At 35.4% G+C, this 21,913-nt stretch overlaps 4 protein-coding genes and 1 pseudogene across 4 annotated transcripts; 4 read left to right on the plus strand and 1 right to left on the minus strand.

Moving 5' to 3' along the window:
- The first annotated feature begins 298 nt into the window (after positions 1-298).
- On the plus strand, positions 299-4,635 carry LOC140826787 (uncharacterized; annotated as a pseudogene).
- A 178-nt stretch (positions 4,636-4,813) lies between these two features.
- On the minus strand, positions 4,814-7,991 carry LOC140826534 (peptidyl-prolyl cis-trans isomerase CYP38, chloroplastic-like). The gene is made up of 7 exons (XM_073188914.1): positions 7,637-7,991; positions 7,146-7,442; positions 6,806-7,005; positions 5,981-6,216; positions 5,741-5,883; positions 5,590-5,661; positions 4,814-5,315 (listed from the first exon to the last, which is right to left on the minus strand). Exons 1-7 carry the CDS (start codon positions 7,820-7,822, stop codon positions 5,088-5,090), a joined length of 1,362 nt encoding a protein of 453 aa, XP_073045015.1. The 5' UTR covers positions 7,823-7,991; the 3' UTR covers positions 4,814-5,087.
- Positions 7,992-10,070: 2,079 nt separating this feature from the next.
- Positions 10,071-12,565, plus strand: LOC140826535 (WAT1-related protein At3g28050-like). The gene is made up of 7 exons (XM_073188915.1): positions 10,071-10,417; positions 10,527-10,592; positions 10,686-10,799; positions 11,231-11,459; positions 11,617-11,775; positions 11,875-12,026; positions 12,203-12,565. Exons 1-7 carry the CDS (start codon positions 10,203-10,205, stop codon positions 12,369-12,371), a joined length of 1,104 nt encoding a protein of 367 aa, XP_073045016.1. The 5' UTR covers positions 10,071-10,202; the 3' UTR covers positions 12,372-12,565.
- A 3,536-nt stretch (positions 12,566-16,101) lies between these two features.
- Positions 16,102-19,226, plus strand: LOC140826536 (uncharacterized). The gene is made up of 4 exons (XM_073188917.1): positions 16,102-16,504; positions 16,596-16,649; positions 17,284-17,343; positions 18,881-19,226. Exons 1-4 carry the CDS (start codon positions 16,184-16,186, stop codon positions 19,001-19,003), a joined length of 558 nt encoding a protein of 185 aa, XP_073045018.1. The 5' UTR covers positions 16,102-16,183; the 3' UTR covers positions 19,004-19,226.
- A 789-nt stretch (positions 19,227-20,015) lies between these two features.
- On the plus strand, positions 20,016-21,048 carry LOC140828271 (uncharacterized). Its single transcript, XM_073191257.1, has 4 exons — positions 20,016-20,120; positions 20,242-20,280; positions 20,390-20,555; positions 20,736-21,048. The coding sequence occupies exons 1-4, from the start codon at positions 20,064-20,066 to the stop codon at positions 20,915-20,917; spliced, it is 444 nt and encodes a 147-aa protein (XP_073047358.1). The 5' UTR covers positions 20,016-20,063; the 3' UTR covers positions 20,918-21,048.
- Positions 21,049-21,913: the final 865 nt, after the last annotated feature.

The raw sequence follows: 21,913 nt of genomic DNA on the forward strand, positions 1-21,913 counted from the left end.
GAATAATTGAACATTAACACACAAAAAATATGATTTACATGTTGCATAATCATCAGAGTAATTTATTAATGAAAGTTTAATGCTTCTTATTTTTCACTTATAGTAAATAACGTAGCATCACGAGGGCACAAGACAGTCTAACACAATAGCAAGATACATAATCCAGACAAATTTTCCAGCTTAGAAAATAAAAAAGGCATACAGAACGTAGCATTTTCATAGAAAATCAAGGGCAAATTGGCAGCATTACAATGTGGAAGAAAGAGATAGTGATCAGAAATATTCTACAACCCATGGTATGGGTCCCGAAGCATTTAAGTTGCCCCAGAGTTTTAGGTTAACCAGTGGTGAGTGGCACACGCCGGCGAGCAATCAAGAAGAGGAGACCGGCACTTACGCAACTAATGGCGTAATTAAGGACGTAGGAGATTCTTTCGAATCTAAGGCAGCATATATAAATACCTTTCATATTGTAACTCTCTTCCTCGAGTGCTCCAAGTTCTCAAGTTAGACGCTAATTTGGCAGAGGACGTTGATCGGATAACCATGGAAAGCAGATATGAGACTTCTGAGAATCTAAGGTAAGTTTAACACTTTAATGCCATGATAACAATGATCAGTTACCATCAACAGGTAGTTGATTCGATCAATTTACAATAAAGATACATAAATCACTGGATACTTGCTCATCAGGAACAAATGAGCTGCATGCTATAGACAGTTCAACAAAATGGAGCATCTGGTTGAGCATATGAGGACTTCATATCATTCAAATCATGAACCTATATGTGGGGTTTATAAAAAGCACTGTCGGTCATTTGAATCTCTCAGAGAGCATTTAATTGGTATTCTTCAATCTCTCAACTGCTATTATACGTTCCAGTAAACTTAGAATTTAAAGTCAAGAGATGTGAGTATATCTTTCAGGACCTTTGCCAAAGGCAGAATGTGAAAAGGTATTCAAGGAACAAGGCCGTGAACATTGTTTAAATATCCTTAACAACCGGTATGCTATCCGGTTTCATTAGCAGACATGCCAATTCACGCGTCAAAATAACGTAAGGATCATATAACTCTACCTCCTTTTCATACAAATTATATAAAATTTAATCCTGAAAGATTTCCCAGGATTTGCTACGTAGAATGATTTAGGCGTCCTAGATGATGTAAGGACTGATAATAACAGAGGAAAAGTGGTTGCTCTGGCATGCAAAATGGTTGGTGGCGGCAGTGATGGATCCTTGAATCTTTGTGCAAGGGTTTTCGTAGTTGACGAGTATGAAAAGAAAATCTTTCATACGTATGTCAGGCCACAACTTCCAGTCACAAACTATAGGTTAAAGATTTATGGTAAAACTAAGTATTATGTCATCAATAAATTCCAACAATATCTGAATTATTGAATTTCTTCAGATATGAAACAACAGGCATACGGCCTGAACATATGAGGGATGCAATGCCTCTCAAACAAGTTCAGCAAAAAATTTAGGATTATCTATGCAATGGTGAACCAATATGGCAGATCCGCTTTAGAGGTGGAAAATCCAGAATCCTTGTAGGCCGTGGTCTAGATCATAATCTCAAATGCCTGGAAGTGGAGTATCCAACTTTATTGATCAGGCAAGCACTTTCAGCCAAGCCAGCACTCTTTTAATGGCCTTTTATGTCATCATATGTCATACTCAGTGATTTGATTTCACAAGATTTTAGCATTAAGCTATAAACTCTAAGTTCAAAGAATTTCAAACAGTCTCGCGATATTCAAGCCTGCAAGGGTTAGGATCTAAAGGTAAAGGTGATGGAATAGGAGTCTTCGATGTCCTAAGCTGAAGCATATCCCAAGTATTGGGATTATGTTCAAAGTGTCGACACGTAGAATTTTGAGAACATAACATAGTATTCAAAATTCAAGGAAAAAACTAGAAAAGAAAACTGAGATGTAAAAAGCAAAAGGTAGGCAAAACAAAAAAGATCGCATCGATGGCCCTTGATACAATTAAAAAATCCTAATACCGAAATCAAGATATAATAAAGATAAAGTTCACATGTAAGGTAGCAAAAAGAATCAGCGCTCATTCTTAGTTTTTGAATAAGAAAGTCACGGCTATTAATGCTTGCTAAGGTGAAAAAACACTTAACCTTGGTGAGATCAGTTTATTGAAATTAATCATCGGAAGATTGAATTTTACTTTTCTCCAATTGTTACAACTTGGGTGTGGCGTTTAGAATAGTAAACGATTCCCGAATTGAGGCCTTCGGGAAGTTATGTAACTAAACCATAGATTTATAACAGTGTTTCTAGTCTTGCGACTTTTTCTATAGGGATACAGCAAAATATCTGCCATTGATGAAGACAAGCAAGCTCAGCAACTCACTGAAATATATCACGAAAGCACACCTTGGGTGAGTGGCTTTTAACCTGCTTTATCAGTTAATTTTATTGTAATCCTTACTCTCCAGAAAATGAATATTATGTCCGTATTGGTACGACATTCAAACTGGGGGTTTTTTTTAAAAATATAATATTTTTAAAAGTTATTTATTAAAATATAGCAGATTTAAAAGTTTTACAAAAATATAGTAATCCGGAGGATGGATTTACGGATTTAGAAAGCGCAGGAGGATTCTCCGTCGGAAAACCGTCGCTAATAGCGACGGTATTTCATAACCCGTCGCAAATTGCGACGGTTTGAACAACAACCGTCGCTAAGGCAAGGATTTTCTTACTACTCCTATTCTCATGCCTATAAATTGCACCGAGTATTTGATGAATTCATTCCATCCTTCAGCTCAACTTTTTTGTTTCGACACTCTTCTTGAGCAGTATTTTTTCTTCGGTCCGTGTCTTTTTTTTTTTATATATAACAATTCAGTGATTCTCTTTCCCTTATAAATTGCGTCGATCGTGTGCTTAACGAAATTCTTAATTTGATTTGATAGTTTTCTGTCGCATATCAATTTATCTCATCCTTCAGCTCAAAATATATTTTAATTTCTCAAAAAATAAAATAACGATATTTCACATATAAATTTAATTCCATAACAATAATATATTAAATTTAAAATCTGCTACATTTTACTTGTATGAAATAACCTGTCAAAGTTAAGCTTTATTACAAAAACAAAAATTATAAAACAATATTAATTCAATAATAATAAAATTGATGAATCAAAGAATTTTATTCAATCACAATCACAAAGTTATAATTTATTTCACATAATAATATATTACAAAGACATTGGCCGTACACATATTTAATCAAAATTACAAAATTAATATTATATTAATATAAAAAATAAAAAATAAAATAAAATTATAATAATAGTATAATGTAACTGAAAAATTTATAATTCCAGTAATACAACATAAATAATATAATTAAAATATAACAAATTATTAAAATTACTTTTTCAAATGTGATAATATGAAATTTGTAATTATATCAGCTACCGGAGTTTAACATCTGCAATAAATTACAAACATTATCAGAAATAATATACAAAAAACAATTAAATGTAGAAAGAAAAAACAGAAATTCGAATTAGTCTTGGTGCAATTCTCCGAAATTCTGATACTCAACACAATTCTCAAAAATCAAATTCTGAATTACTGAGAGTCGGCGCAATTCCCTCAAATTCTGATATGCGACAGAAAACTATCAAATCAAATTAAGAATTCCGTTAAGCACACGATCGACGCAATTTATAAGGGAAAGAGAATCACTGAATTGTTATATATAAAAAAAAAAGACACGTACCGAAGAAAAAATACTGCTCAAGAAGAGTGTCGAAACAAAAAAGTTGAGCTGAAGGATGAAATGAATTTGTCAAAAAGGAAGAAAATCCTTGCCTTAGCGACGGTTGTTGTGAAACCGTGGCAAATGGCACGGGTTTTGGAATACCGTCGCTATTAGCGACGGTTTTGGTTAAACCGTCGCCGACGGAGAATCCGTGTCAGACTGCTGCAGATTCTGAATCCGGAAATCCAACCTCCGGATTACTATATTTTTGTAAAACTTTTAAATCTGCTATATTTTAATAAATAACTTTTAAAAATATTATATTTTTAAAAAAAACCCTCAAACTGGTGTACAAGATCCTTACGGATACTGTGTAGCAACAATGAGCTTGTATGTGAAGATGAGATCACAGATTCATAAACTGGAAGACTACCCCCTAGCTTCAGACCCGCAGAATCGAAACAATTTTGCATCGTCAAGGCAGAACAAGCTTGAGAGAATGACCCCAGAAAAGATGTTGGAAATCTCAAGATCTGATTATTACTGCGGGTGCTTGGACTCCGAATAAAAAAGAAAAGAAAGAAAGAAATCAAATTCAATCAAAAGGCTAAGGCAATCTAAAGGAGGAAGATTCTCTAAATCATAATGAAAGTCAAGTCATATTAGAATATGCTTATGCGAACTAATGACACATTTCAAATTTATATTAAAGGAGTGTACTGTCATATCATAAGACAACATAATGCAATCATTTGACAACAAAATAAATTTCCTGTCAACAAACTGCGGTCTCCAGTTCTTGCTGCGTACTCGACTCAAAGGGCTTCCCAGTGAATCATTTTGCGTTCCCCTTATTCAAGTTTATAATTGACTTATATTCCAATTCTTCCTAGTTACTCACACATCCAAAAAAATTTACAAATGAAGCATTGGAGCCAACAGAGGAATACGCTGGTCATTGTTTATCTATGTAGTCATAAACCACTCAGTTCTGATACAAATATGCTTTCGCTTCCAAATATTAATTAGCTTACAATTACATGCTTATCTTTATTTCGAAAAATATTCAACAATTAATTTCATAGGGCCACAATATATTTTATTTTTTCCCTAAAATTTTAGGTTCGAGCAACTCAATACACATTGAATCTACTTCCAGCCCAATTGGCCACTCGATGACTCTAAAAACGGCTAAAAACTGCGATCCCACAATGTTTCTCGAGATAAATTCAATACATCACTCACAAAATTTACTGAATCATTGAGACAAAGTACCAGCATTGCTCAATAAAAAGGAAGTTCAAGTCTTTTCAGAGGATCCTTGAATCGACAGCCCAAATATGTGATCTATCCAGCAATCTTGTAGCTGGGATTTGCAAGATTTTCCAGGCCTGCCACAACTTGCATTGATTCTATCACATCTCCAACCTTTACATCCGCCAAAATATCCTCGTTTTCTGTTACATACCCAAACACCGCGTAGCGACCATCCAGTATGTTGGCGTTGCTAGGAGTTAGCTCACTCTCTTTCAACAGCCAAAATACCTGGCTAGAAGCTGAATTGTTCTCGAATTCCTGTCGTCGAAACAAAGCATGGAATGACTTGGGGAACGTTTCATACTATTAAGTATTAACCCGAGATAAAAGACTGGATACACTACATCTGCCTCCATGAAAAAATTCCATTCCATGAAAAAAATTCCATTCGGTGTAGTTTTTTCTTAAAAAAAGTGAACTTTGTCACCCCCGCCCCAGCCCAAAATTAAATTGAATCATCTCACTTGTTCACCACCTCTCTCTTAAATGGATTTTTGGGTACATTGCTGATGGATCACAAGTCACAACTTACCTCTCGAGCCATGGCCATAGTTCCAAATGCATTAAACGGAAGCTTTGTTTGGGCCTTGTATAGACCAAGTTCCTGTCCAAGAACGGCAGCACTTAAATTTCTTACTGGAGAAGCATGGAATTTAGGGGGGCTCTGTGAATAACAAACTTACTTCCAGAGTCTCACCATAGAACGGAGCCTTTTCTCCCTTCACCATAATTTCGAGAGGAATTGTGCGGGTTTTACCGGTACTGGGATCAACAAAACCCTCTGCGGGACCATCAGGATCTCCCGTTTGGACTACAAAGCCATCCGCTATAAAAGAAACAGAAATATCACATCGAGCATCACAAAAACAATGTATATGATGGCATAGAATAACTGAAAATCTGCTTTCTTGACCCATTTTTACCTCTCTGAATCTCCATGCCATCGTAGAAATGCCTTTCAACCAAATCCACCATGTTTCCAGCAGTTACGGGGGCGTTATAACCATCCAAAACAATACCGAATACACATTCATTCATGTTAGGATTGTTCTTCAACTTGACCTTCATATTGACAGTAGCCCTCCCCTTCAGTAGCGGCATATCTTTATATTCGTCAGGCACTTCATAAGGAAAGCCATCCACCATATCCTCTTCAACACTGCAGAAACCCAATGCCCCAGGAAGATCTCAGCTGCAGTCAATGACAAGGATTTAAATAAGAATAGCTTATTTTAGGAAACTTCTTGTTTGCAACTTCTTCCCGTTTTCCTAGACCTAAGGGGAACATTTGGAAATCAAGAAGGTTCGGGTTATCAGCAGTTTTCTAACAACAAGAAATCCCATCACAATAGATTTCCTTAAAAGGCACAGCACCCACAAATAATTTTCTGTACAAAGCTGTATGAACTCAGATTCAACCTATGTGATATAAACTAGAACCTTTGGACTATATGCATCGCTTATCTTACATGGATGGAAAAAGGGTCAACATGAAACTTGAACGTGAGATGATGGGGACGACATGAACTCCATAACCAAGCAGGATTCCAAAATAGCCAACATGTTAGGTATATTTAATTTATCCACGACATGAAAAATGATAAGAAACAATTGAGTTTAAGAGCTAACAGGTCTCTTGTTTAAATTAATCCGAGCGTTATAACAGAAACATAGCATTCCCTATAAACCTATAGGTTAGGTGTCAGTTCATGTTCGAATGGATGAGCAACAAAGATTTCATGTCTCACCCTCCAACATAGTTAAGCAACTCCTTCTGCTTAGGTGCAACAGCATCGCGATTCTTGTCCTGCACAATATTTAAAAGCTCCTCGAATCCTGTTTCCAGCTTGTTGAGCAATTCAACCCCATCGTCAACCTTTGACTTTGCGAGACCTTGGACAATCAAGGTTCTACCTTGCTTCAAATTCCTTGATGCCTGCCTGACATTCTACAGCTCCAAGCAAATGCTAAAAGTCAACTTTATTTTAAATTGTGAAAAGTAAGAACACCCCTCTATAAAAACAAATTCTTAATTTCATAACATAACAAATGACAAATAAGATCATAGAAACAATTGAGGTTCCTCACTCTTTCCACAGAACCAAGGGCCTTGACACCTGCAATCTTCAAGCTTTCAGTAATATCTTCAAGTGGCTTCTGAACCTCCCGAATCGCCTTATTATCAATAGGTAATGCATACCTCAACAACGCTCCCGGGTCCTTAATTGGCGGCCCCGAAATCAGAACCGAAACATCTGGCAATGCTGGAAAAATAGCTTTGGCACTAGCCATTTCTGGCCATCCCAATGCATGAGCACCGGTAATCAACCCAACTGCAAGTGCCACGGAAATGGCACATTTTTTTATTGCAGAAAACCCATCTCTCTACAAAACATAAATCATATCAAACCCCATATTAAACTTCGAATTTCTGGCAAAAACTACACACGCCAGTATCATCATTCACAATTCATCACCCACACGAAATCTATGAAACAAGAAAAATCATGAAGCATGTATGTATACGAGCTGTAACGAGAAAACATTCTTGAAATAGGATGAAATGGAGGAGAGCTTGCCTGTTCAGCTGCAGGGATAAACGAACTCGGCTTTTGAGAGGAACAAAGAGGTTTACACCGCCGGGTCGAAGAATCATTTAAAGATGAATTCTTGCCACACTTAGGTGGAACCTTATGGGCAACAAACTTCGTGGTGACTGTTAAATGTGAAAACGGACAACGGTGGAATGAAATCATAGCTGCCATTGGTAAAAGAACTTAGTTCCAACTTTAGCAAAAGATTAGAAAAAACATAGGGATCTTGAACAAATGAATGAAGACAGGCTGTGAGAAAACGATTGAAGAGAAAAGGATAAGGTTCAGAAAAATACGGGGAAGGAAACGAATATCCAAGCCACAGCCACAGCGGGCGCAGAATCGAACGGCGCATTAGTCAACCTCACACTCCAGATAAGATGATGAGCTGTGTTGTGGGCCTTGAACTGTTGGGTCTAGAGTTTGGACCGAGCTTCATTTCTAAAAGAGGTATCGATCCAGGTAAAGCCCAAAATCAAATAATAGAGCCAAGATTTACTTTGTACTTGAGCAAATCGTTAAAGCTAAATAATTGATTGTTCAATATTGAAACCCAAATAGCTCAAGACAGGCGTGGGCGATAATTTTGGACAAAAAAAGGAGATAGCAATGCACTAACTTATGAGGTCGGACCTTCTGGCACTCATGAAGATATTGAAGCAAAGGAGGATGAAGACACTGAAGGGAGATGAAACTGATCATGGATCATTTCTTATCTTTGTAATCATGCTTAGTTTTCTTGTTTTTAATGCTCTCATTAAATATGAGTGATAGATGTTTTTGTTCTCGTCTTGTCTAACACCATTAACAACACTCAGGCTAACTTGATCAAATTCAAGAAATAAATGTTTTCAAATTCAGGCGGAGTTCAATGGAGGTGCTTAGAGTTGCATCAACATGCGTGAACTTGTTGGTTTTTATTTTGTCCAGAAAAACATAAATGATGGATTGAAAGGAAAAGTTTTTGCTTTGAAAGACGTAATTTATCTCCATTTTTTTTATATAAAATTTTATGTATGAGTTATGCATTTCTAGAATATTAAGTTTCTTAAACTCTAAATTTAATTTTTTCAATGTATTTCCATGATATGTTAGAGACATTTGAAGATAACAACCATATAAAATGTTGATTAAAGAATTATTTTGTTGCTACGAATTTCGGTCTCACATATTTGCATTATCGTGTTTTGATTGTTTTTGTTATTGATATTCTATGATTCAATTTACTTTATTAACTTATTAAAGAATATAGTTTTCTTTTTATTTCTTCACTATTATTGGTTTTGTAAACTTGATTTTTTTCTATTGATTATTTCTAGCTGATGCATAACACAAGTTAACACACTTGTGCATAATTATCTATGTGTTAATTTTAATTAAATTTATTTATTTGTGTGCGATATTATTATATTGCATATTATCACAAGACGTTACAACATTCTATATATATATACATTGAAGACACTTTCGGTACGTTAAAGAAAATTAAATAAAAAAATATATAATTTGGAAAGCATAGCCAAAAAGATACATGCATGTCATGTCCCTGATTACAAAGAATCGGAATTTTAAAGTTCTCCACTTTCTATAAGGAAGACACGAGCTTCAATTAATAAGGAGTCTTGCAAGTTGTTCAACAATCAAAGGCAAATGTTTTTCTGCAAAAATAAAAAAAAAAAATCGAACAATATTCATTAATTAGGAATTGTACGTCGAACAAATAAAAGTCTAAGGAGCAGACAAAGTTAATAAATTCAGCCAAGATCTTTATCATGGATGTAAAAGAAACAATATGGAATTTAACAACACGTGTAAGCATAAACTAAAAACTGAAAGAATATGTCTATCGTAAGACGGTCTCACGAAACTTTATCTATCAGATGGGTCAACCTTACCGATATTCACAATAAAAAGTAATATTTTTTCATGGATGACCCAAATAAGAGATCTGTATCACAAAATACGTCTTGTGAGACCGTCTCACACAAGTTTTTGTCAAACTGAAATAAACACGGGGAAGAGATTAAGGAAGGAACATGAAATTATTTTTAGTCATATGAAATAAAATGGTACTAATAATTTAAAACAACATAAATTCAAACTCGCAAAAAATAATGTTGAATCCATTACCTTAAAGATTATCTATTCAAAATCACATGCAAAATTTTACACAAAACGATTTAATTTATTTTATAATAGAGTGTAGATTGATTACAAAATCACCTAGGACTCATATTCAATATTTAGCTACATATTTACTATCTGTTAAATCTGAGTTAAAATGAATAAATATAATAAAATATATCCAGTGGAGAATATTGTTCTAAATTTGTTTATAATTAATTTTATATCAAAATAATATTTATACTAGCTAGGGAAAAAAAACACAATATTAATAAATTTATCCATGATATTGTCCGAAGACTTTCAATTTAAGTCAATCCTTTGTCCACTCACACTGTCTGGTAGTCAAAGTTTACATAACCAACAATTGCTTCGAGCATCTGCAGCGTCGCTTGGAAGCCACAAGCAACACAAAGGAGCTGAGGATATGGCGAGAAACGGAGGAGCAAGGAACCCCAGAAGTTTCTGCTACCGGGAAGTACTGCCGTTCACGGCGATAGTGGTCATGGAGTGCACCGACGTCGGCCTCAACACACTCTACAAGCTCGCAACCCGCAGTGGTATGAGCCGCCATATGTTTGTGGTCTACGCCTACGCCGTCGCAGCTCTAGTTCTCCTCCCGTCGTCGTTCTTATCGAGTCGGTCAGATGTGTTTAATATATATCTCTCTTTTGACTTGGTTAATACGATTTCTTATAATTTGATCGCGTAAACTGAATTTTGAACGATAAAATTGCCGCGAATCGCGTAGATCACGAGCTCTGCCACCGTTGAGTTTCTCCATACTGCTCAAGATCGTTCTCCTCGGAGTCATCGGGTGTGCAAAATTATATTATATTTTCACGGATATTATCTTACAATTTAACCAAATAATCCTTTATAGAGTTCTTTTTTTTTTCGGTGAATGCAGGTATACTTCGCAGATCATGGGATACACCGGAATCAGTTACAGTTCTCCCACGCGTGCTTTGGCAATGAGCAACTTGGTCCCGGCCTTTACTTTTGTGCTTGCCTTTATTTTCAGGTCCTGTCGCGCTTCCTCTTCCTTTTTCAGCATTTAATTTGTTTAAAAATAATTATTGTTTTTCAATAATTGATCATTCTTGGGTCGCGTCATATCAAGCAATAGCTCTTTTCTCCAGCATTTTCGTTGGATTTTTATCAACGAAGAGGGAGGCCTTAATTTGTTAGCCAACTATATGGATACAAGAGGACAGATTGCGTTCTGTCTGATTGATTTTTTTTATTTTTTGGGTTACATTTTTAAAATCGATTGGTTGCGCATCTATATTTTGAAAGATCATATAGAGATACTTCCAATATTTAAAACCCAAAGAAATGCCCACTAATTTTTTTCCCAAAAAATGAAAAGTAAAATCCGTTGTAGCTCGATATTTTCTACGATGATGGTGGGTCATGATTTATCTTGGAAAGTGGATTGAGATATTTTTGCAGAATGGAGAAGATAGAGTTATCGAGCACGACAAGCAAGGCCAAAATAATCGGCTCTATGGTCTCAATCTCAGGAGCCTTAGTGGTGACTCTGTACAAGGGCCCAATCTTATTTACTTCCACACAAGTCTCTCGTGTTTCACTACTGAGTTCGTTGGGATCAAATTGGACGATTGGCAATCTATTTCTTGCGGTCGAGTACTCTCTGGTCCCCCTCTGGTACATTGTTATGGTACGAACCACCCCTACCCGATGACTCGATTCGGATGGAAATACAAGTCATTTCTAGAACCACTTGTAAAAATCTTTTGGTCTAGTGCTGTTAATTCTTCTCTTGGCAAACTTACAATTATCTAGGATTAAATGGTTTATCGTGAATGCATGCACAGACTCAAATTTTGAAGGAATATCCCGCCAAACTGGCGCTAGTTTTCTCCTATACCTTATGCGTGAGCATTCTAGGTGGCATTCTTGGATTCTTTGTGGAACCAGATTCCAGCAAATGGGAGATCACGCCTAGTGTCGCGTTGGCCTCTTTCCTATGCTCCGTTAGTAGCAAACCAAGACACTATCTAATTCATATTGGCCGATATGATTAATCTTCTCTGATCTTATGAACTTTTTTCAATTGAATGAGCTTCCAACAGGGTGTTTTTGGCTGTTGTTTGAACAATGCTGTTCGTGCATGGGTCTTGCACGTGAGAGGGCCAGTCTATGTTGCTATGTTTAAGCCATTTTCCATTGCTATAGCTGCGGCAATGGGAGTCATCATCCTAGGCGACACTCTTTATCTTGGAAGGTAAGCTAGATATAAACATTACTGTTGAGAGATCTCTCGAAAGCACTGCCAATTTAGCTCGACAAACCGAATCACAGGACTGACTTTTGAATGGTTTGGGGCTAAAAAACCCAAATCGGTTGGTCAAATTATTGAGCTGTAATCATGTTATCTAGCTAAAACCGAACACTTTACAGCGTGATCGGAGCCACGGTAATAACCATTGGATTCTACACGGTGATGTGGGGCAAATCGAAAGAGGAGATGGTTGGGTTCGATGAAACGAGCGATTTACAGTCATCCTCAGCAACCCTAAAGCATCCTTTATTACAAAGTCACAAAGCTGAAGAGTGCAATGATTGGTAGAAAAAAAGAAATATATTTATATAGTTAATTATAAAAGTTATGTGCTTATAGAAAAAATTTCGGTCAATAGGGTCAAGAATATTTTAGAGTGGTTTGATACGATGTCAGCTACTTCAACAGTTTTAATGATGCAAAATGGTGTAGGCGTGTAATTAAAATAAGCATGATTTGTGAATTGTTACGACGTTTCAAAAGTATGACAATATATCGAGTCTGAGATTCAATTATAACAAATTCGTTTTCCAACTAAAAACGACTAGAGGTATATGTTTGCTATCATCACAACTCAGGTGAATTATAAATTTAGATGAAGTAAAATAAAAGCTGTATTTTAAGAAAGAAACATGAGCTCAAATTCATGTAAAAGCAAAAAAATCATCTTCCTTCAACCCAACCCAGTGTTTAATAAAAGCCAAGGCAGTATGGTATGTATAAACAAGCAAATTTTTTTTAAAAAAGAAGCACATTTATACAATTTTAAGCTTTTATTTTAAATTACCTCGATTAATTAAATGTTTTTTGGACTAGACTTTTCATCACTTACCTATATAATTACTATAAATTTGCTCAGATAGTCAAATTTATTGTATTTATTGCAACAATATCTACAGCATCAATCTGAGCATTTTCCAGGTCAATCTTTCATCAAAATTATGAAGGAGAAATTCATGGATATCCTACATATGGTTTGGGCTGGTTTTTCTGCAGGCATGCTTTTAAAATTATCTCATATACAGACAGGTTCAGGGTTTTTGGAAAACCAAAAATCAGAACATGGCTGAATTTTGTACCAGGTGGCCAAAGAGCTGAAGGATCAGTTTTTGTACTTTTAGCCCAAAAGTTATCTTCTCTTGTCGGGAATACAAAAGTACTGAAGCTGATTCTCTAGCAAATTTAGCTGTGCATCTTAAAGGGTAATCTTGTTTATTTTCTTTGACTTCATCTCGGGCCTTTACTTATTCATCTTTTGCGTCTCTTACAACGTTGGTGATATTGAAGTTGAATGTGACTTAAAATGCTTGAAAAAATCAACCTAGCTCACGGAATGGTGGATACTTGAGAAACAACCAAACCAAACCAAACTGATTATATCTATTTGAATGTTTTAAGAATAAAAATGTTGATGATTCTAAAAATATTTGTGGGACCCGGACGCTAATCAAGTTCTTAATCATCATTGGGACTAATTAATCAATTATAAAACAGGGTCTAAAATTTTTTTTTTTTAAATTGCGGAACGTAGTAAAATAAAACATATATACATCTCAGTATATAAAATACAAATCATGTATTACAAAACATTTATTCAAACTAGAGTTTAACATCTAATATCAATTGTTCAAACCCTATCTCAGATCAAAGTCCGAAGTCTCCACTCTAACTCGATCTCTCCTCATCTCCTCGACCCTGAACCTGTCCCACCTGTTGTCAAGTACACATACAGACAAGACAACAGCCGGATAAACCGGTGAGAATAACTCCCAGTATAATCAATGAAACATGCAATCATATAACAAATATAAAGCATGTAATCAGGTATCAACAATATGTAACGAATCTGAAACAGAATCAATAACACCCTGTCAACTATACTCGTAGCTATAAAATTCAGACTAGACTCAATCCTAGTCTAGGGATCCCGGTTCCAGAAGTTGGCATGCGTATATCGACTAGCAGTAATAGAAAAGACTCCAGTTCTATCCACGCCGATATGGTATCGATCAACAGTAATAGAAAAGACTCCAGTTCTATTCACATCGATACGGTATCGATTACCAGTAATAGAGGAAGCTATTACTCTATCCACATCAATATAGTACCGATTAACAGTAATAGAAGCAACTCTAATTCTATCCACATCGATATGACATCGATTAACAGTAATAGAAGAGCTACTAATCTATCCACATCGATACAATACTGATTAACAGTAATAGAAAAAGCCACCATCCTATCCACATCGATAGCCAAACATCCAGTGACAGTCTTTGGCACATCCGCCAATACACCATCTTATGACATCGTGCAATGTGCCCGTGGTGATCCCACCACTAACGGCACTTCTGTCATAAGATTACTCTTCTAATACCTGTAATCTATAACTCAAGAAAACAAGTATATCAATCAATCAATGCAAATATCAATGCAATAAAGTAAAGTATGTGATTTAGGGAAACCCAAGTCTAAACCGACTCAAGTCCATCTCCCAATACCACATTGACTTATACATTTATCTTCTCGCTCAGAAGAAGAAGAAGAAGAAGAAGAAGAAGTCCCGACTCTATCTCGGTCCATTCCCAATGTCCAGTTGTAGCCTACGTCGATAGGAACTCGGTACTGTAATTGGATTCAAAATCTGACGGACGGATTTTTCACAAAAGGCGTAAGGATTTCTGGAGGAATTTCTCGTGCTTCCTTTCTCGTTCTTCCTTATCATTTCTGAAGAATAACTTATATATATATATATATATATATATATATATCATCCGTTGCATGCAAGAGAAACGTGGCATATTTCATGCTTTCCGGGTGGCGCTCGAGCAGTCAAAAACTACCGCTCGGGCGCCGAACATTCTGCCCAAGCCTCGAATTCTCACCCCTTTGGCGCTCGGGCGGTAAATCCTTACCGCTCGGACGCGGAGGATTCTGTCCATCTACCTTCTTATCATGCATTGGCGCTCGGGCGGTAGCTTTCTGCCACTCGGGCGCCAACAGTTCTGTACCAAAGATGCCTAATTCACATGCTTCACCCCATCTGGTCTCTGAATAGCCCGGCTTCTTTATTCGAGTTCATATTACCTCAATCATATCAATTAATCAACGTCTGATTATAATGATTAAATTTCGGGTATTACAATATTTAAAATAATTTTGGTAGATATAGAAATTCTATTTTTAATTTCGGTTTTGTTTTGGTTAAATACTTAAATTTTTATTAAATCGAATATACTTAAGCTTCAATGTCTTTATCTTTTACTATATATATATATATATATATATATATATATATATATATATATATATATATATATATATATATATATATATATATATATATATATTTTCAAAATATTTGGTCAATTTGGATATAAATCAAAATAATTGATTTTAATTCAATTTGTCTATTTTATTTCCTTTTTTTTTTTGTCGAAATGATCCTTTTTTCGAGAAATCAAAGTATCACGAGTTACAAGATCACCGATATTATTTGGAGTGAATCTCATGTGAGACCGTCTCACGGATCTTAATCTGTGAGACGGGTCAATCCTAACGATATTCACAATAAAAAAATAATACTATTAGCCTAAAAAGTAATACTTTTTCATGGATGACCCAAATAATATATCCGTCTCACAAATATGACCCGAAGACCGTCTCACACAAGTTTTTGTCTATGATTTGGTGGACTCGGCCAAATACAAGATTAGGGATTCTTTTGTCAAACTTCATTGTCTAATTTGATTTTTAAATTCAATCGACTTTGTCATTAGTATTTAACTGAAAATTTGTTTGTCTCTAATTTTGATAGTATTATTATTTTTGTTGTTAATTTTGTTAATTTAAAACTTTTTAAAATTAATACTTTTAACTACTATTATTATTTTATATGATCATAAAAATTATAAAATTTATCAAAATATTAAAAAAAAAATGTAATGAATCTAAGCGGCCGGGGTTTGTAGACCAGCCGTTGGTTATAATTTTTTCTAAAAAAAATAAATTTAAATATTAAAAAAACCAGACGGCATCGTCTTCCGTTGTGGATAGAAAATCCCCGAGCTCCAAAGCGGCAAAGCCCACGCAACACAACCATGGCTTCCGTATCCGCATTCTCCATCTCGAAACCCAATCATTCTTTTCGCCTATCCTCCTCTTCTCCTCCGTCTACTTCCACTGCCCTTCCATTTCAGTTTCCTTTGGTCAAACACCATATGTACCCCCCCATTTCTTGCATTTATTCAATACCCAAGAGCTACAAGTGTAATTCTTGTAGACCCACAAAACTAAGAGCTCTTACTGAGGAAGAAGAGACCCTTGTCCCCGAACAAGAAACGCCGTCTCCTGCAGTTACCGCGGATCAGACTGTTTCTGTTTCGGTGTCGCATTCCGACGTACTCACCATGTTCTTTCAGGTGGTTGATTGTTTTACTAACGTTTCATTTCGTATCGTCTTGCAATTGTTTGTTGTTTTTGCTACGAGCGATGTTTTCTTGAAATGTGTAGGCTGAAGGGGCAATGGCTGATTTAGCTATACCTACAGTTACCAAGGCTTTGGAGGTATTCATTTTATCTAGTTTTTTTTCTTCTTTTTGAATTAAATATCCGAGCTTATGGTAATTTGCCAAAGGTGGCTTTGTGAAGCCGTATACTTTCGGGGACTAGTGTCTAGGCCAGCGCAGACAGTGCACCCCTTTTGATATTAAAAAATTAACTTTTCTGGTGTCATTTTTGTAAGAATTCTAGTTTCGCCTCCCTAAATCCTGGGCCTGTTTCTGGTCAAGAGGTGTCTTTTGGTTAAGACTGTTACAATTCATTTCCAAGCAGGACTAACGAATGCTAGAAATATTTGATTCGCCTCTACAAGTAGTTACCAACGTATGCATATGAGGACCTAGCATTTATACACTACGAGTACCAAAAAGAATAAATCTCAAGTCATTTTGCGCACCCATTATGACTAGATTATTAAGGTTCATATCTGTTCATTGTTATTGTCACCTTATTCTTGATCCACCTAAATATGCATGGACGATTGAGCAAGTTAGCTCACTTCAATGCAAACTCGTGAGATCAGTGTGTTACTTCCAAGTTCCATCTGTGCTCCCTTTCAATAAAGTTTCTGTTGTCTAGTAGAGAAACCTTTAAGCCCTTCCTGTGATGCTTGTTGATGTTTCTGTTTATACGTTTGTAGGTGGTAGAGGGCATTACAGATCTCAAAGTACAGATTGTCGAAGGTATTGCGAGTGTGGAGGTAATTTTCATCGCTCTTAGCTTCTTATATCTTTTATGCTAACATCATAGCACATGCATTGTTGTCTGCTAACGACTATTAGAGATTTTTTGTTTTTATTTATGCTAGTAACAAAGTCTAATTCGAAAGGTGAAAAATTGAGAAAAATAAGATTGTTTTAATAATTCCAAATAATGATATATAAAATAAAATAAATACTAAACTCTTAACTGTTGCTCGACGTTAAAAATAGTGAACTTATGTTCAAAATTAATGGACAACATTCAGAAGGGACACCAAGTGCGAATGCTATGTTGATTTATCAAGGAAGAGCATTTTAGAATGGTGACAAGTCAAATAAATCATATATTATGAAGCTCTAGCTTAATATATAGTACACATTGAAAGGATGTCGTTGATTATAAACGAACATGAAATAAATTACGATTTGCGTATCAGAAGCTAGTGTTGTGCTCGGGTGTTGTCAATACCAGCACACCACATGCATCATAAATTAATTATTTAACACACACGTAAATTTTAATAACCAGAATTCAACATATTAAATTATGCAAAGTATGAATACTTGTGCAATGATTCAGGAAAAAAATTCTCTAAAATATGTAAATCGTTTACACAAAACAATACTAGTGGGATTAACAAAATCAAATTCCTTGACACTCCAAGGAATTCAAATTAATCAAAAAGTGAAACCAAATATTAGATGCATAAAACAAAAATCGTATTGGTTAAAACTAAACGAAACCACTCTTCATCCAACACTTCACGCAGTGTTGTTATTGAGTGTCGTCAACACCAATCAGCAACACAGTAAATATGCGAATCAATCACACAAATTCTTAACACGAGAATCTTCAATTCTGAACTTTGCGCATGCTCAGAAAGACTCCAGTAGGCCTACCCATCTTTTCTCCTAATATTTCGTATATGTACTTCCCCGTATCTTGACCTAAAGACAATTCAATAAAAGATTCCTACAAATTATGGAAACAAACTCTTTTAAACAAGATATCATATCTTAGATATAAATATCAAAGCAAACACAAATCCTCTAATATCTATAGTTAAATTAAACCAAATCTTATAATCTAGAAAGACAAAACTTTAAATAGATAATATCAATATCAAAAAATAACTAAGAAATAAAATATTCCTTTCACACATGCATTATCCCCAGGAAACAAATTTTATGTGGAATTGAAGTGGGGAAACTATTTGAAATGTTTTGTTTGTTTTCGAATGGTAATCATTCTAACAGCCAAAGCACACAAAATTTGAAACAATGAGCCTTTGGATCCAACATTATTTTTCGATAAATGGTTGTTTTCCGAAATCTGGCCATCAATTATGATATGAATGTGATGGTTTAAATTGTTATGTGGGGCCTGAGACACCGAAGATATACAATGTACCCGTGATACGATTTTTCTTTCCATGTTTGTCGAACTTCTAGCTGTGTAACAATGTCATGTTGGAAATTTATGTCGTTTAAAGTGTAGCTCAACACCATTAAGCTTATGTTTTCTTCCATCTGTAGTTAACCAAGCAAACAACAGTACAAGCAACTGGTGTGGCGTCAAATTTGGTTGAGATAATACAAGGCTCAGGCTTCAAGTTACAAACATTGAATTTGAGCTTCCAAGATGAGGAGGATTTGTAGATATTCTACTCTTAAACAGTTGGTTTTGCTTTCAACTCACCAATTTTCGACATTCTGGTACCTGACAAAGTGTATTCTTAACTATCACAGTTGAGCTAATGGTCCTTTCTCTGTTGATCAGCTGTAAAACTGGTGTGTATTCTGTATAACTCTGTTTATTATTTTGACGAGTGACTAAAAAGTCGACATATCGGTTGTGGAGACTTATCTCTGGCTTCGTATATTTTTTTCTTGCCCTTTTGCTTTTGGTGCACAAAGTTTGATTGATATACCATTAGCTTGCCTGCATTCTTGATTTCTGTACAAAACCCGTTGTTGCTTAATTAAGCAATTTTCTTGATCTTATGTTCTATCAGATGCAAGCACCTTTGGTTTCTAAATTTTTAACGGGAACTGTTTCTCTTATTTTTGCCCAAACATCTTTTTTTTAAAAAAAAAAAACTAAAATGGGATTTCGTCTTGGTTGGCTAGGATGGAGATAATTGAAATGGTAGAGAAATTTTACCATTAACTACAACATAAACCACGAGCATATTAAATTTATTTTTTTCTAAAAAACAAAGAAGGTACGACTTCCCAAGATGGTTTACATAATTATTTTCGTCACCACGATATGGTGGACGTGTGAGGATGGGAGTATTCGGTTTTTGAGCATGGAAAACGTAGCCACGGTGCAGAAATCTTGCATTATTTGACGCTGCTTAAACTGTGTTCGTCACAAATGTGTAAATATAGCAAATGGATACTCTCTAAAGAAGGGAAATCATTATTAAATTAATGAACACTCCACAAAGCCATGTGAGATTAACTTTTTTGTTTGTTGCATTCCCTTGTTTGACTAAATTTTATCAAGAAAAAAATTTCTATCTGTTGCGGTAAACTTCGGGAAACCAAGCCCACTAATTCAGGATCGTTCAATGCATACACCTTCCTTTCCCACCCCCCCCCACCCCCCCACCCCCCTCTATATATACATACATTCTTCTTTATAATACACATCTCCATCGGAAAGTTAGTTTTCACATTGATATTCACAAAGAAATATTATTTTTGGGTAATAATGGCTATCAAATCTACCCTTTTTCTGCTAGCCTTCGTGCTCTTGGCTACTCGATTGGTAAGTGAAATGGCACGTAACCGTGTTATTAGTTTTCACAAAGATTAGAGCTACATGTACTATATATTACCATCATGTGAATGGAAATATGACCACATATGTCTGTATTTTGTTTCTGCAGGCTTCATCTTTGGAAGATAGGGAAGCTATCGAAAACGAGGTGATTTTCTTTCCTCACTGCTCTATGTTTTTAGAGCACCCTAACTTACAAATTCATGAAATTGGCTTGCTTACTAGTCCTATATATATTTGCATTTGCGATCATCTAGCATCATCGTGATCATGATCATGATCATGATCATCGTTATTCAAAAGCGCCTGCTAAGGAACCAGCTCATGCCCCGGCAAAGGCTCCTGCTTGTGCTCCAACAAAGGCTCCGGCTCATCCACCAGTGAAGGCACCAATGCATCCGCCGGTCTTCCATCACACACATGGTATATATATATATATATATATATATATATATATATATATATATATATATATATATATATATATATATGTGCATGATCGAGATAAAAAAAAAAGGAAAAAAGAAACAAATAAAAATTGGTAATTTTTTTTTATCAAACATCTAATCGATACTTTGTTTTTGTAAATTGTAACACATGCAGTGTGTGTGGAAAAGTGTGATACACACTGCAAGGGCATGGGACAGAGAAAGGGGTGCATGAAAACATGCACTGCCTGCTGCGCCAAGTTCAAGTGTGTCCCTGATGGATCAAAGCAGTACTGCAAAAACTGGGACAGAGTTGTGATCCGTGGCAAGATTGTCAAATGCCCGCGAAGAAATTAGTAATTATATGTTCAAAACTTTGTTGTTGCTTCGATTTTGTTACTGTTTGTGTCGGAATAAATGCAGATGATGCATGGAGTTGTCCACTTTTGTCTTTAACTCATTGAATAAGATAAAACCACCCATTTCCAGCTTTCTAATAATCTTAATTCTACAGTTGGTTATATTATTAAGCTTTCTATATGATAAATCAAACTCGTAGTCGCTGTCTTTCGGTGCACACCGGTTAAACTTCTTAATAATGTAATAGTCTACAAATTAGTAGTGAGACAAACTCTATGTAGCAAGTTCGTCCGAAAAAGTATGGTTGGAGAATCGAACTTCTGATGATTGGTTAAGCATCACCTATTCACAAACTCGAACACCCTTGGACTAAGAATATTACACATTAATCCTCCTGTACTAAATTAATTAATTATGATATGCTTTGTATGCACATCAATGCGTCGTGTCCGCGCAGCCGCTCGCTTAAATTAGTTGAATAATTAATTATATATGACGTATTTAATATTTCATGACAGTATAATCAGGCACTGCTAGCTTGTTAATATATATGATCTAATTTAACACTAAACAAGATTTAGTTAACAGCTAGCTAAGACCTTCGCATGCATATACAGATTACTGACTCATATATATATATATATATATATATATATATATATATATATATATATATATATCTTTTTTTAAAAAAATAAAGATAATAATATACTCTTAGAACCAGTAGTAAGAGTTAAAATATGAGTGGTACTCTGATTCGCTGAAAATGCACAAAAATGATATTGCAATTAGGTAAATCTGATGCCAAGACTTTACGGTAATCTGAAATTACAGAAAGCTTGAAGAATCTGATCTGGAATTATGGAAAGCATCGATCATGGGTTGAGCATCAGATTCCAAAATCACATTATGGACAAATAAACCCTTGAGCAGCTGAGTGCTTCACAAATTCCCCAATGCTTCTGCGACTTTTGGGGAGTGATGGCCTGAAAT

This window comes from Primulina eburnea, chromosome 3, assembly GCF_022965805.1.
Source record: "Primulina eburnea isolate SZY01 chromosome 3, ASM2296580v1, whole genome shotgun sequence".
Taxonomy (NCBI): domain Eukaryota; kingdom Viridiplantae; phylum Streptophyta; class Magnoliopsida; order Lamiales; family Gesneriaceae; genus Primulina; species Primulina eburnea.

Coding starts and splice junctions, on each gene's coding strand:
- LOC140826536 (XM_073188917.1), top strand. CDS start 16,184: ATGGCTTCCGTATCCGCATTCTCCATCTCGAAACCCAATCATTCTTTT. Junction 16,650..17,283: donor CAGTTACCAAGGCTTTGGAG/GTATTCATTTTA, acceptor ATACGTTTGTAG/GTGGTAGAGGGCATTACAGA. Junction 17,344..18,880: donor AAGGTATTGCGAGTGTGGAG/GTAATTTTCATC, acceptor TTCCATCTGTAG/TTAACCAAGCAAACAACAGT.
- LOC140826535 (XM_073188915.1), top strand. CDS start 10,203: ATGGCGAGAAACGGAGGAGCAAGGAACCCCAGAAGTTTCTGCTACCGG. Junction 10,800..11,230: donor GTGCTTGCCTTTATTTTCAG/GTCCTGTCGCGC, acceptor ATATTTTTGCAG/AATGGAGAAGATAGAGTTAT. Junction 11,776..11,874: donor TGGCCTCTTTCCTATGCTCC/GTTAGTAGCAAA, acceptor AGCTTCCAACAG/GGTGTTTTTGGCTGTTGTTT.
- LOC140826534 (XM_073188914.1), bottom strand. CDS start 7,822: ATGGCAGCTATGATTTCATTCCACCGTTGTCCGTTTTCACATTTAACA. Junction 7,443..7,636: donor TTATCCCTGCAGCTGAACAG/GCAAGCTCTCCT, acceptor TATGTTTTGTAG/AGAGATGGGTTTTCTGCAAT. Junction 7,006..7,145: donor CCCTTGGTTCTGTGGAAAGA/GTGAGGAACCTC, acceptor TTGGAGCTGTAG/AATGTCAGGCAGGCATCAAG.
- LOC140828271 (XM_073191257.1), top strand. CDS start 20,064: ATGGCTATCAAATCTACCCTTTTTCTGCTAGCCTTCGTGCTCTTGGCT. Junction 20,121..20,241: donor TGCTCTTGGCTACTCGATTG/GTAAGTGAAATG, acceptor TTGTTTCTGCAG/GCTTCATCTTTGGAAGATAG. Junction 20,556..20,735: donor GGTCTTCCATCACACACATG/GTATATATATAT, acceptor TAACACATGCAG/TGTGTGTGGAAAAGTGTGAT.